This window comes from Acomys minous (assembly GCF_964271855.1).
Source record: "Acomys minous genome assembly, chromosome: 16".
NCBI lineage: Eukaryota > Metazoa > Chordata > Mammalia > Rodentia > Muridae > Acomys > Acomys minous.
In genome coordinates, this window is record NC_140498.1 from 1,426,394 (window position 1) to 1,440,016 (window position 13,623).

The window sequence follows — 13,623 nt, forward strand, 5'->3', positions numbered from 1 at the left end:
CAGAAGACCTTTAAGTGAGGTCTTGGAGTATATGGTTCAGCGCGAGTTAAGTGAGACCTGAGCGCATTCCACGAAGTTAGAAAGCCTGGTGTGGGTTGGTAAAAGCAGGTGAGTTGGGGAGACCGGGCCGCAGAGCAAACGCAGAACGCTCCGCGGCTGCACTGGCGGCTTCCAGCAGAGGGCGCGGTCCAGCCGGCTGCCGTTAGCCCGCCGGTGCGGGAAGCGCTTCCCGGGCGAGGGCGGGGCTTCCGGCGGCGCGCGAGGTCGCACGGTGTCTTGGCCCGGTCGTCCTTCCCTCCGCACGTGTCCGCCCCGCTATGCTACCTCTGCTGCGCTGCGTGCCCCGCGCCCTGGGCGCCGTCGCCACGGGCCTTCGCGCCGCCGTCCCCGCCCCGCCGCTTCGGCAGCTACTGCAGCCGGTGCCCAGGCCGTGCCTCCGGCCCTTCGGTCTGCTCAGCGTGCGAGCGGGCTCCGCGCGGCGCTCCGGCCTCCTGCAGCCCCCGGAGCCCTGCGCGTGCGGCTGTGGCTCTCTGCACACCGAAGGTAAGGTTCGGGGTGCGGGGACCCAGCTTGGAACGACATCGCAGGCTCCCCTCCTCCCGTCTTGGAAGTGTGACTTGGCAAAGTCCCCGGGGTCGTGATTTGAAAGTTTGGTTGCTTATGTCTTCTGGCGAGTGGAAGCGGGTAGTTGGGGAGTTCTTTTGTTTTATACGCAAAGTAATAGTAATGAGTCCATGGTGAGAAATAACTTCTAGGACCCACTTCGGCGCAGTAAATATATCCTAGTGTTTGTATGGAATGGGAAACGGGACGTTTGAAGGTGTGCTTTGGGCTCGAGTCTTAGAGCGGCCATAGGAACAGATCAGACACGGTCCGCGCGTATAGGGTAAAGCAATGGGCTTTTCTCTCTTTGGATCATCTTGGGTTTTCTTTTAGGAGACAAAGCCTTTGTTGAGTTCCTGACTGATGAAATTAAGGAAGAGAGGAAAATCCAGAAGCATAAGTCCCTTCCCAAGATGTCTGGAGACTGGGAGCTGGAAGTGAATGGGACCGAGGCTAAATTATTGCGCCAAGTTGGTGGAGAAAAGTAAGTTCTGGCCCAAGAGTTGTAGAAGACGGATCCCTGACGCCGAAGCGCCCTGTCCCGGCCATCCCCAGAAGATCCTGAGCTTAGCCCCAGTGCTTTGATAAAATGGTTTTTGTTTTTTGTTTGTTTGTTTGTTTGTTTTGTTTTGTTTTGAGACAGGGTCTCTCTGTGTAGCTTTGACTATCCTGGACTCGATTTGTAGACCAGGCTGGCTTCGAACTCACAGAGATCCGCCTGCCTCTGCCTCCCTAGTGGATAAAATGGTTTTTGAGAAAGCATTTAATTGGAAGACTCCCTAGGTTCCAGGGAGTGCACTCACCGAATGAACAGACATTAGCTATGGCCTAGTCATTGAGGAGACAGGAAGCAGCTCCAGAGACTGTCAGGAAGTCTGGAATGACAAACAGTCATTGGGTTACTGGTGAGGGATGCTGCGCCCTGGCTTGACTGAGCCACTGGAATTTTAGCAATGTTTAAAGTGCTGATAAATTCATTTGTTGGGAGTTAACATAAAACTATCCTCTCTGGCTTGTGGTTGTAGCAATTGAAAATGCAGGATATGTAATAAGACATAGGATGAGCCAGGTGTGGTGGCACATGCCTTTAATCCCAGGAGAGGCAGGTGGATCGCTGTGAGTTCAAGGCCAGCCTGCTCTACAAAGTGAGTCCAGGACAGCCAAAGTGGCACAGAGAAACCCTATCTCGAAACACACACACACACACACACACACACACACACACACAGAGAGAGAGAGAGAGAGAAAATGTGAATATGAAGTTGCAGTGTAGACAGTCCATCAGACAAAGGTAGAGACTGCTTAGTGGGCCAGCCTGCCAGCACCACCACCACCAAACTGCTTTGTTTGTTTTTGAGACAGGGTCTCTTGCTGTATGGCACAGACTGGCCTTAGACTCTTCCTCACGGTGCAGACCCCTGTGTGCCACACCTGGCCCCCCTAACCCTGTTAAAGCCTTGTTTCCTTGTGCTGTTTTGTGTTAGACGTGCACCCACGTTCTTCTTAGAGCAGTCTACGCAGACTCTGGCGTGCTTCTCTGGCGTGTCTGAGTTCCGGGACCCATCCCCAGTGCTTCCTGAGCACAGTGTCCAGGAAGGCAGTTCCACCCAGTGGGGGCCTGTAAGGCTAGCCGTAGGTGAGGGCGGGGATTAGAAAATTCATGGCCAGGCTGGGTGCTGGGGGGCGTACATCTTTAATCCCATCACCCTGGGAGGCAGAGACAGGTGATTGCTGTGAGTTCAGGATAGCCAAGGCTACACAAAGAAACCCTGTCTTGAACTGTCCCTACCATCCCCCTCCCCCCCAAAAAAAGAGAGAGTTCAAGGCCAGAAGAGGCTCATTGATTCTGAGGCATGGGGTGATGAGGTTCTGGTTTCTGTATCTTTATAAAACCACCCAACTTCGGTCTTGAGAATCATCCCTTTCCCCGACCCCTCTCAGTTCTTCTCTACCTACCCAATTCCACATCCTTTCTTTCTTAAAACAAAGACGGGCTGGAGAGATGGCTCAGAGGTTAAGAGCACTAATTGCTCTTCCAGAGGTCCTGAGTTCAATTCCCAGCAACCACATGGTGGCTCACAACCATCTATAGTGTGACCTAGTGCTGCCCTCTTCTGGCCTGTAGGCGTACATGCAGGCAGAGCACTGTATACATACAAATAAATGTTAAAACAAAACTGGCAGGCACACCTTTAATCCCAATACTCAAGAGGAAGAGACCAGTGAGTCTCTATAAAGTCAAGGCTAGCCTGGTCTGTAAGAGTTCCAGGACAGCTACTGCTATAGAGAGGCCTGCCTCAAAACAAACAATAAAAACCAAAGAAATTCATACACACACACACACACACACACACACACACGAAACCGAAAGAATGTCCAAAGTAATATGTCTACAAAAATACCGTTGTGTGTGTTTTGTGTTGGCCGTGTGCTCAGGCCCAGCCTGAGGTTGGGTTGATAATATGCACACTGACTGTGCACTGGAGAAGACTGGATTTTCCTTTACAACCAGTACCAGCTGCAGCTGCCTTGGCTTGGGTCGGGACCCCATCTAGGTTGGACATAGCCAGCAGGGGCCCCATTTCTAAACACCACAGGTTGACACGTCCACTCTTCACCTGGACTAGGCGTTGTCACATCTTTGGTAGATGCATTGAGGCCCTGGGCTTGATCCCCTAGAATCAAGGATTGGGGGGATGGCTCCCCCTCTTCCTACCATTAACTTTGGAGACTGAGTTCCTGCATACACGGGGGAAGAGTATCAACCAGGTTCACACTGTTGAAATACGTGTCTCCGAGGTGTGTGTTCTGTGTGTGAATGCTTGCCTGGCACGTGTGGAGCGCTGGGCTCACTAAGAAACCATTGCGTGGCCAAAGGCTGTAAAATTTGAGTCTGTGAGTCTGTTTTCTCAGAATGTATAGTGGTTTTCCTCCTACATAGGTCACTTGCAACTTCACCTAAATCGTTTTAGGGTTTTTCAACTAGTTTTGTGCCCAGGAACTCAGCTTAGTCTGAGCTGTCAGAGGTTATGCGTGCTTTATGGTTCATCTACCCTTTTTCTGTAGCAAAGTGGCCTGACAGCAAGGCGTTGGCCAGTTGAACTCCGGAAAGCAGCATTCAGTTCTTGCATGGGTTGGCCCTGCTGGGGTAGTGTGGTCCAGAGCTGCTTCCAGGTGCTGTGGCAGAGGGATTTTATCTCATTTTAGAACATGCCTTGTCACGTAAGGATTCTTACAAAAGGCAGCTGTGAACATTTGTCAAGCAGGTGTACAGGGTGTTTGTTTGCGCTCCAGACCCCCTGCCCCCCCCCCCCAAAAAAAGGGGGGGGCGGAGTAGAAAGTTAGTGGGTGTTTCAGTCCCCGGTTTGTGATTGTGCAAAGTGAATCTGCTCTGCAGAGTCTTGTGAGGCTTTCTTCTGGGGCAGATAGATGGCTGTCCGCCTCCAGCAGCCTCCCTGGGAGGAACGCCAGCCTGGCAGCTACATCATCCACTGCTGTAGTCACTTACCTTGTAGCAGCTGACACATTGTAGGTTTGTAACAAATGTGCTGGCTAGGTTTTAGGTTCTGCTTCCCGGTGCCGCCAGCTAGAATGGAGACATTGTTTCAGTGTGCCTTAAGGCCTCCTCTCCTGCCAGGACTGTACCTTAGTGCCTCTCCGCTTGCCTTGCTAGGATTGCTGTCACTTTCAACATTAACAACAGCATCCCTCCGACGTTTGATGGCGAGGAGGAGCCCTCCCCAGGGCAGAAGGCTGAAGAACAGGAGGTAAGCTAGTGACGCTGCAGCCGGCCAGCCATTTCTCTGCCCTAAAAGGCAAGAGGGACAGTTTCTTTTTCCGTCTTTTTAACATTGCTCTCAGGCTAGGAGTTGGTAAAGAATTAGCTGGAGTTGTTGACCCCATTGTGTTGCCCACTGCAGTGTTGAGGTTTTACTGTTGGACTGTTGGGCCTGTGTTCTCTTAACACAATGGAGCTATCTCAGGACTGTCTCACCCCTGCCTGTGTGTTTGGGGGTGGAGGGGTCAGGGGGACTCAATAGCACGACATTATCATTTGGAGTATTTCCAGTGTGAAAGATGTGCCTGACAGTTTGGTAGTCAATAGTCATTTGACCAAAATAGGAAGGTTGGGAGGCGTTAAAAGGTTTTTGTTTTTAAAATTTGTTTATTCACTTACTGTGTCAGGGGTTATGGTGCATTTATAGAAGTTAAAAGCAACCTGGCAGGTGGGTACTGGAATTCAACTGAGGCAATCAGGCTTTGGCAGCGAAGACTTTGACTTGATGTGCTATCTGCCAGCCCAGCCTTAGAGATTGTAACATTTGTCCAGTTGAGATTTTTTCCTTAGATTGCTGACCCTCGTGGCCCTACATTTTAGAAACGGTATGCCTGGCCTTGAAGCCAACCTCAGAGGGCCACAGGATCGCCAGGCTATTTGACTACGCAGATGTCAGGGCTGAGTCCCTTGCGGTGCTTCTGTAGTAGTGTGTGCCCCAACTCCTCATCCACTGCCTGGGCTTGTCCCTTGGGTCACCATTAAAGGAAGTTGCTGCCATTTCTAGTTAAGGTGGCCACAGGGGAAGGAGCCTCGGGTGTGTGCTTTAACCGGCTCTGTGGCGTGGGAGCAGAAACAGCCATGAAGGCTGGTACAGATCTGTTAGCTGGGACATACCGTGAGGCATCATTCCAAACCCATGTGATTGATAAGCTGGAAGATTCAAGTGCCTGGTGGTGGTGGCTGTCGCCTCCGCAGCTGCCTCAGGCTGCTGGGGTGTATGTATGTCCTACCAGCACTGGCATGTGCTCAGTTGTTTCTGTTCCTCCAGCCGGAACTGACATCAACTCCCAATTTCGTGGTTGAAGTTACCAAGAGTGACGGCAAGAAGACCCTCGTGCTGGACTGTCATTACCCTGAGGATGAGGTTGGTAGGCGAGTGTCTTCTGACCTCGGGTAGCATGTATGAGAAAGCCCTGTGATCTAGACCAGAACGGGAGGGGGGGCGGGAACAGGGCTCAGACTGCACAACCCGCCCTCCACTTCGGTCCTTACCTCTCCTGTCTCTCAGATCGGACAGGAAGATGAAGCAGAGAGTGACATTTTCTCTATCAAGGAAGTTAGCTTCCAGAGCACTGGTGACTCTGAATGGAGGGACACCAACTATACCCTCAACACGGATTCCCTGGACTGGGTGAGCGCTGGCTACCATGGAGGGTGCTTGGCTTTGGCAGAGAAGGGTCCTAGTCCCAGGGATGGAAGTGGCGTGGGGGGATGGGTGGATCGTGTTTGCACACACGCACTGGCCCGCGTGGGAAGGTCAGAGGCTCTCGCCAGCCCATTTTTGGTTTTGTTCTTTGTTCTTCAAGCTAGTAAATATTTTTCTCCTCAGGCCTTGTATGACCACCTAATGGATTTTCTTGCGGACCGAGGGGTGGACAACACTTTTGCGGACGAGTTGGTAGAGCTCAGCACAGCCCTAGAGCACCAGGAATACATCACTTTCCTTGAGGACCTCAAAAGCTTTGTCAAGAGCCAGTAAAACCGGCAGAGACTGGAGGCCTGAGTTCAAATGGCAGCTTTGGCCAGTGAACAACAGCTGCCTAGACATCAGAATTATGCTTTGAAATGGCTGCCATCCTAATATCATGGGAGGAACAAAGCAAGCTTAACAGTTTGTTGCTGTTACACTTTGATTTGCTGTCCATTTGGTTTTTTCCCCCCTATACAAATCTATTATTTGTAGATTTTTGTATAACATAATGATGGACAATAAATTGATTTTACCTCCTCCAAGAAAGCTCAGACTTCCTGTCTGTTTGTTTGGTTTGGTTTTTTGAGACAGGGTTTCTCTGTGTAGCCTTGACTATCCTAGACTCTCTTTGTAGACCAGGCTGGCCTCGAACTCAGAGCGTTTCACCTGCCTCTGCCTCCTGAGTGCTGGGATTAAAGGCATGCGCCACCACACCCGGCTGTTTGTTTTTTGCCCTGCATCAGAACATCAAGAGCAGAGGTGTTTGAGAAGTTTTAATATAAAATTAGTTATATACAGAAGGCTGTGCGCGGAGGGGCCTCTCAGGGGAATGAGTTGTTCTCAACCCAGGAGTGAAGTGTGAGGTCGGGATGACTAGAGGATCACAGCCCACGTGTCACACGCCTGGATCAAACAGAAAACACGTTAGCACACGTTACCTTCCAGCCATCAACAGTTAGGTCAACGCATGGCTAAAAGTTGTCATCAGTCATGACATGTATACTACAGCAGAGTTAACGGAGCTGCCCTCGCTCTCATGGGCCTGCTCTGCCAAGCTGAAGCCATCACTGCCACTTACAGATCCTGACAGACTGACTCACCAAATGTTCTGCGCCTGCTTCACAGCAGCCTCTTCTGTAATTCTACCTCATCCTTAGTATCTGAAGGACCCGCGGGATCTTAACCAGGTTTTCCTGTATGGCCCTTTCTCAGGCTGACCTTGGAGCTTACTCAATGTGGTTTCTTTCTCCCTCCAGTCCCTCATCTTTGTGGTGATGGCCTTTATTCAGCAATGGTCCCCCTGTGTAGTCAGAGCCAGCGCTGCACCGTCACACTCTGAAATCACTGCTTCCCACAGCCCTGGCCTCTTAAACTTTACCATTCACTTGGCCACACCGCTGTTGTGAGTTAGGGCACCGAAGGTGTTGGAGCGGGGCAGGTATATAAATGCTCGGCGGCTCTACTTCTTGGAGGGTAGTTAAGCTCTGGTTAGTTTTCTCAGGCTGGTCTGGAACTCGGCACAAATTATGCTACCTCAGCTTCTGGAGTAGCTGGGACTGACAGCAGTCATGCCTGTCTGCTTGCTGCTCGCTCTTTTTTGTTTGGCTGGTTTTTTGTTTTTTGTTTTTTTTTGAAACAGTTTCTCTGTGTAGCCTTGGCTGGCCTTGAGCTCACAGAGATCCACCTGCCTCTGCCTCCCCTGAGCCTACTGTAGCAGCTGGCACTCCTAGGTGGTCAGTCTTCCAGCAGGGTTAAGGGAAACATGGTGTCAGGGACAGTTCTCTGGGGGCAGTGGAGGGGCAGGGGGGCAGGCTATTACTGGGGGGAGGGGGCAGGCTATTACTCGGGGGGGGGGGGCGGGGGGTCAGGCTATTACTGAGTATCTGGCATAGTAGCCGTCCATGGCAGGCTGGGAAGCTATAATACTGTGTCACATATACTAACACTGGTTCCCATACAAACTTAAGGTTTCTAAGACCGGGGCTCCTGTGTGGTCCTGCCCTTCACACCTGAGTTTACCATCTGGCCAGTCTTAGATCTGTATGGAAGTTTGCTGAGAGACAAATGTGGTGTTGTTCCCCTGTGCTTCCTGCCCTGTGTCTCTCTGCAGAAGTGATGCCAGGGTCAGGGTCAGGCGCATGGAGACGAAGCCATTGCTGCTGACCTAACAAGCATGTAGTGCAGTCACAGTGTCCAATTTCCAGGCCACTGTCGGCCACAGCTCTACGCCTGCTCCTCCCTTCTCTTACCAGGCTACTTGACAGAAGTTACTCATTCAGTATGTTTTAATTCTTCAAGTATGTGTACGCGCAAGCTCACGTGTACGCGCAAGCTCACGTGTGTTGTGGAGACACAAGACAGCTTGCAGGAGTCGCTTCTCAGCTCCCACCACAAAGAGATCCAAGGGTTGAACTCAGGGTGTCAGGCTTGGAGCTGGGGCTCTGACCTGCTGAGCCACCTTGCCTGCCCAGCACCTGTCTTTGAGGCAGATTCTCACTGTGTAGTCGAGGCTGGCCTTAAACTCTTCCTGCCTCAGCCTCCCTAGTGTGGGATTACAGGCAAGTGCCACCACACCCAGCTGATAGTCTCCGTGAAGTAAACAATATATTAAATATTTACCAATTTCTAAGCCATTAGGTCCACCAAGAGGGGAACTGGTGCTCTTGCAACTGGCTGGGCCCCATGGAGGCTTACCAGGCAGCTCATCAGAAGGCTCGGCTTCTCTTCTGTTCCACCAGTGACGGAAAATTCAGGGGTGTGGGGACAGTGTGCGCTGTGTTCATTCACAGTATCCGCCAAGCAGGCACGGAGCTTCTGCTCTGTCAGCTCTGAGGACTAAGAAAGGTCAACCACAGCTTCCGTTAATCGCCACAGAACCAACAGGTTGAAAACCTGAATCCTCGCACCAGTCAGCTACGGCAATTTGACTCTTTGAAGCGTCACACTGTGGGGGGCTGGGAAGCAGCTCAGGTGGAATAGCGCACGCCTAGCAAGTGCCAAGCACTGTGCTCCGTTCCCAGCGCAGTACAAAGACCAGCCGGTGTAGCTCAAGCCTCTAACCCAGCGCCCGGAAGGTGAGGCCGGAAGGGTCAGAAGCGAGCTACGGGTGAGCTTGAGGGCAGCCTAAGCCACCAGACTCCGCCTCGACACACACAAAAGAGGGGGATCTGCAGAGAGGGCTCAGTGGTTAAGAGCACTTGGCTAACAGAACCCACATGGCAGCTCACAACCACCTCTAACTCCAGTTCCATAGGTCTGACACCCTCTTCTTACCCCCAGAGCTCCAGACACAGCACACAGACACACGTGCAGACAAAACACAAGGGCTCCATCTGGTGGACGAAGGCTGCTAGGAACAGGTCTTGTTTCCTATGAGCCAAGATGCTGAGTGCTGGCATTCACCTCCAGGGAATCACTCTGACACGCTTTCCCTGCTATGGCGGACTGTCCCCTCTGAAAATGAAGCCCAAATAAACCTCTCCTCTTAAGTTACTGCTGCTGGGTATCTTGTCAGTGCTACAGATGTGCACGACCGACTCCACCCCACCACCACAGGTCTTTGATACAGTCTGTGTCTGTGGGGAATCTGCGTAGACACTTACGTGAGATGGGATGTGCAGGCCACACGGGCACGTGACCACACTGCTCAGTATCCTCAGGTTGTACCTAGAGATAGAATTACAATTCCCAGATCACTGCGGTAACAAGACTTGGCTCCCCTAACCCTTTCCGTCAATAAACCAGGGGGCAGAGGGACCACGGGATGAGAACCAATAATGCTAAAAAGATGTTGAAAATTCTTACTTTATACACACAGGACAGATGAGGGGGTTTGCTTCCCACTCGGCCAACATGCTGTTGAGACCGTTTTCGTCGAACTGTAAGCTCTTCTCGTATTCGCTGATGAGCGACATCTCTGCAAGGCGAGAGGCCAGGCTGCCGGGGACCACAGGTGGCCGCCTATTGCTTCTACTTTACAGGTAAATGTGAAACCTAGCGAGGATCAGGCTGTGTGGGACGCATCACCACGACACAGATGCAAACTAGGTCCTCTGCAAAGTGCTAGGAGAGGCTCAGGAAGCGATGCTCACAGGTTTCCAGGCCCTCAAAGGTGGATAAGGAGATGGCCCTGGGGTGTATATGTAAAGGCCTGCCATGTGTGCAAAGTGACAAGTTTACTGTGAACTTTTTTTCCCAAGAGGCAGGTTCGCTATGCTACCCTGGCTACTCTGAAACTCTAAGGCTCAAGCATCTTCCTGAAAGCCCCACCCTCCTACATCAAGTCGCATGTAGCTTATAGTGCGAGCCAAGCCCCAGTGCTCAGCTTACCACAGCAGCAAACAACTCTGCCACTGACTAGCTATGTGACCTGTGTGAGGAGACGTTTTCTATTCTGTCTAATCCCATCTACTGTATCATGGGATGGAAAATTCCTGGAGAACAAGCTATGAACCTAGAATCTCTTACTACTGAGAAGACAGATAGCCAAGAATTAGGAGCCAGGAGAGACTTCAGGGTACTGAAGGGATGACGGTGCTAAAAGAGCAAGAATTAAGAAATAACCCCGCCAGGTAGTGGTGGCGGTGGCAACACTCTTAACTCTGGCACCCAGAGGCAGAGGCAGGTGGATCTCTGAGTTTGAGGCCAGCCCCATCTACAGAGCAAGCTCCAGGACAGCCAGGATTACACAGAAACTTTGTTTCAAACAAACAAACAAAAAGAAAAAAGAAAGAAAGAAAGAAAGAAAGAAAGAAAGAAAGAAAGAAAGACAGACAGACTGGCCAGACAATCCTAGGGCCAGCTTTAATGTTTGCCTCCATGTCCAAGGCCCCGGGGTCTAAGCCCTAGCACCCAAAGTCCAGCACTGGAGCCTGTGGGCGGGAAGGAGGACTGTGGACTGCATTACCTTCATTACACAGCTCCTGTTCAATGTCCTGCAGCACAGCTAGGTCCAGTGGCCAAGCCAACTACAAGAAAAAGTGGAGGGCAGGGGTGTGGCTCAATGGAGCAGCGCTTAGCTAGCATGTAACTAAAACTCCTCAGCAAGACACAAACAGATGGAAACAGAGCAGAGAGAAAATGGTGTCTTCCTCTTCCACAGGAAGTACTGCTTAGCCACCACGTCCCTCAAGGATTTATAACTGACAGCTGCCTCCAGGACCCCAGATTTACCTGACAAAACAGGTCTAGTCCACACGCAGAATTTGCTGACCATTTAGTAATGTGGCCAAGCCAAACTAACAAATGATCAAAGTACAACAGCACCAAATTTAAGGGACACAAAGCCAGGCAGCAGTTAAGTAAATGCCCTTCTAAGATTGACCATGTGAAAAAGTCTGGTCTTTGGGAAGCTGTTTCAGCTTCTGTAAAAGCTGGAAAAGGCCCACCTGCGAGGCCTACTGTGAGCGCCAACTAATTGTCGTGGAGCTAAGCTAACCATTTAGCACCCCGTAGGACACACAGACGCTAGTGAAAATCAATCACTATTAGACAGCGCTTTCATGGTTTCCACGTCTTGTTACACAATCCTCGGGGAGCTTGTGCTGTCTTCTCTATTTTATGTAAATGTAAAAACTAAGACTCAAAGAAACACAGTAAAGTTGTGAGTCAGTAAAGGTAAACTTAGAATTCCTAAGTCCTGACGGCTAACCCATACCTTCCTGATACACTGTAAATGGTTCTCCAGACTCTGGTAGACTGGAATCAGAATGTGGAGCCAGCTTTTTTAAAGAGAGGCCCCTAAGCCATTCCTAGTGGGGAAAGCGAGAGCGAAAGTTTCCTTCCCTTTAGTTTCCTACGTTATTACATTACACGGTTGCGGCCTGCCTACAGCCTAATATTGCAGAACCGCCCATACAAAATAATCTACTCAAAAGTAGAGAGACCTGAGCCGAACAGCTGTTAGGCGTTAGCTGTTAGGCTGACAGGGCCTGAATGAACAGACACATGGAGGTCGCCAGAAGCTCCCCATGGAGCGGCCTCCTAGCTGCGGAGACCCTCGCCTGACCTGAAGCAGGCCCTCTGGACAGTCCCTCGCCTGACCTGAAGCAGGCCCTCTGGACAGTCCCTCGCCTGACCTGAAGCAAGCCCTCTGGACAGTCCTCCACGGACTGCATGGAATTCCACTCTTCCTCCATCACTTCTTGCACAAACAGTCTGTCCGAGGCTGTTCCCGCCGCGCCGCCGCCTGCGGCCTGGCGATACTTGTTCAGGAGCCTGTGCCGGCTGTTTCTCATTCTCTCTAGACATCCCTGGGGGGCAATGGGGGGCAGCATAGAAAGGAAGGAAAAGGTAAATTCCACTTAAAAAACAAAAAACAAAAAACCTTCACCAGGCGTGGTGGCGCACACCTTTAATCCCAGCACTGGGGAGGCAGAGGCAGGTGGATCTCTGTGAGTTCGAGGCCAGCCTGTTCTACAGAGTGAGTCCAGGACAGCCAGGGATACACAGAGAGACCCTGTCTCGAAAAACCAAAAAAAGAAGGAGGAGGAGGAGAAAAGAAATCCTCCAACAAGTTGGTAAAACATAAAAAGAATTTTAAATGCAAATTTTCATATTCTCGAGCCCTCATCCACACACACAGATAGGTAAAGTTACAGTGTTTTGTTAATGATCTCCAGGTTCCTATATTTCATATTTTATCTTGGATGCAGGCAGTTGGATGTAAAGTAACTGTGTCCGCAGACTGACTTCAGACCTTTGTGTGGTTTCCAAATTCCTGCAACTATGCATATGGCTATAGTAATGGTCTTCTTGTACAACAGTATTTCTCAACCGTGGTAGTGCGTGTGTGTGTGTGTGTGTGTGCGCGCGCGCTCACCAGGGCCAGAAGATGGCCCTGAACCCTTGGAATTGGAGCTCCGGCCACCAGGTCGGCGGCTCTTACCACCGAGCCATCTCTCCACCCCCAAACCAGGATGGTTTCTGTCCTCAAGTGGTTGTCACCACACTCCGCCACACTCCGCTTGGTAGAACCGCTATCGACTGATGCCATTCGGTAGGGAGAGGCCAAGGATGCCGCATCTACGTGTTCCACCTTGTACCGAACAACCTCCCATACAGAACTTTCTCCTTCAAAATGTCGGTGTTCGCTGCCGAGAACTGCTATTCCACACAATATTTTCAGCATTGAGATAGATTGTTTTTCTGGAATACACCCACTCCTTTAGAGATTGCTGAACAGGGAGCTAAGCTATTTTCTTGGGACTACTTGAGTTCAGAAGAAGCCAGAGCTTGAGTATGACTCCCCTAACAGTAACTGGGGTTCTCTGACTCCTTAGGAGAGAAATAACTTCTATCTCATCTGGCATATGCATATATAGTGCTTGCCTCTGTAACCCAACGCCCGCTGGTGGTGTCGAAACAAGCAGCAGCTACTGCTGTCACGACACTTAAAATATGAAAAATAAAAACAAAATATAAACCTCGAATCCTGGAATAGAACAGCACCTTACTCCAGCCCAAAGCCCGGGAGGCAGCGGGCAACCGCCAAGACCTAGACCCACAGCTAAAGAGACTTGAGTTCAAGATCCACCTCGCGGGCCAGGCACTCAGCGAGGGCACAGAGGAGGACCACGGTCCTTGGGACAGATGAGGGAAGTGATTACGACCCAAACCTCACACTCACCTGCCTGAAAGTTTCTTTCCAGGGCGGCGAGCCCACCTGTTTGTACAGCAAGCGATGGGGAGACCCCGAGGACCCGGCCATCCCTTAGCCAGAGACGGCGCCCAAATCCCCGCCCCTTAGCCGCGCGCAAGGGATTCTGGACGT

At 51.1% G+C, this 13,623-nt stretch overlaps 2 protein-coding genes across 4 annotated transcripts; one reads left to right on the forward strand and one right to left on the reverse strand.

Annotated features, from left to right (window-relative positions):
* The first annotated feature begins 230 nt into the window (after nt 1–230).
* C1QBP (complement C1q binding protein) lies at nt 231–6,398 on the forward strand. Its single transcript, XM_084763005.1, has 6 exons — nt 231–543; nt 937–1,087; nt 4,277–4,370; nt 5,430–5,525; nt 5,670–5,792; nt 5,991–6,398. Exons 1-6 carry the CDS (start codon nt 318–320, stop codon nt 6,138–6,140), a joined length of 840 nt encoding a protein of 279 aa, XP_084619131.1. The 5' UTR covers nt 231–317; the 3' UTR covers nt 6,141–6,398.
* A 216-nt stretch (nt 6,399–6,614) lies between these two features.
* Nucleotides 6,615–13,619, reverse strand: RPAIN (RPA interacting protein). 3 transcript variants are annotated; one of them, XM_084761340.1, is made up of 7 exons: nt 13,480–13,619; nt 11,930–12,103; nt 10,759–10,819; nt 9,657–9,768; nt 9,455–9,518; nt 8,547–8,687; nt 6,615–6,755 (listed from the first exon to the last, which is right to left on the reverse strand). In XM_084761340.1, the coding sequence occupies exons 1-7, from the start codon at nt 13,558–13,560 to the stop codon at nt 6,726–6,728; spliced, it is 663 nt and encodes a 220-aa protein (XP_084617466.1). In that variant the 5' UTR covers nt 13,561–13,619; the 3' UTR covers nt 6,615–6,725. The 3 variants fall into 3 exon arrangements, 1 of the variants encoding a protein (XP_084617466.1); XR_014775349.1 differs by lacking the exon at nt 6,615–6,755 and having other exon boundaries at nt 8,610–8,687; nt 9,657–9,788; XR_014775350.1 differs by lacking the exon at nt 6,615–6,755 and having other exon boundaries at nt 8,610–8,687; nt 9,657–9,845.
* Nucleotides 13,620–13,623: the final 4 nt, after the last annotated feature.

What these genes read in the sequence shown, in the direction of transcription:
- C1QBP (XM_084763005.1), top strand. Translation starts at nt 318, where the DNA reads ATGCTACCTCTGCTGCGCTGCGTGCCCCGCGCCCTGGGCGCCGTCGCC. An exon ending in TGGCTCTCTGCACACCGAAG is followed by an intron (nt 544 to 936) that starts GTAAGGTTCGGG and finishes GTTTTCTTTTAG; the next exon opens with GAGACAAAGCCTTTGTTGAG. An exon ending in GTCATTACCCTGAGGATGAG is followed by an intron (nt 5,526 to 5,669) that starts GTTGGTAGGCGA and finishes CCTGTCTCTCAG; the next exon opens with ATCGGACAGGAAGATGAAGC.
- RPAIN (XM_084761340.1), bottom strand. Translation starts at nt 13,560, where the DNA reads ATGGCCGGGTCCTCGGGGTCTCCCCATCGCTTGCTGTACAAACAGGTG. An exon ending in ATCTGTCCTGTGTGTATAAA is followed by an intron (nt 9,519 to 9,656) that starts GTAAGAATTTTC and finishes TTCTATCTCTAG; the next exon opens with GTACAACCTGAGGATACTGA. An exon ending in GCCTGCACATCCCATCTCAC is followed by an intron (nt 8,688 to 9,454) that starts GTAAGTGTCTAC and finishes GACCTTTCTTAG; the next exon opens with TCCTCAGAGCTGACAGAGCA.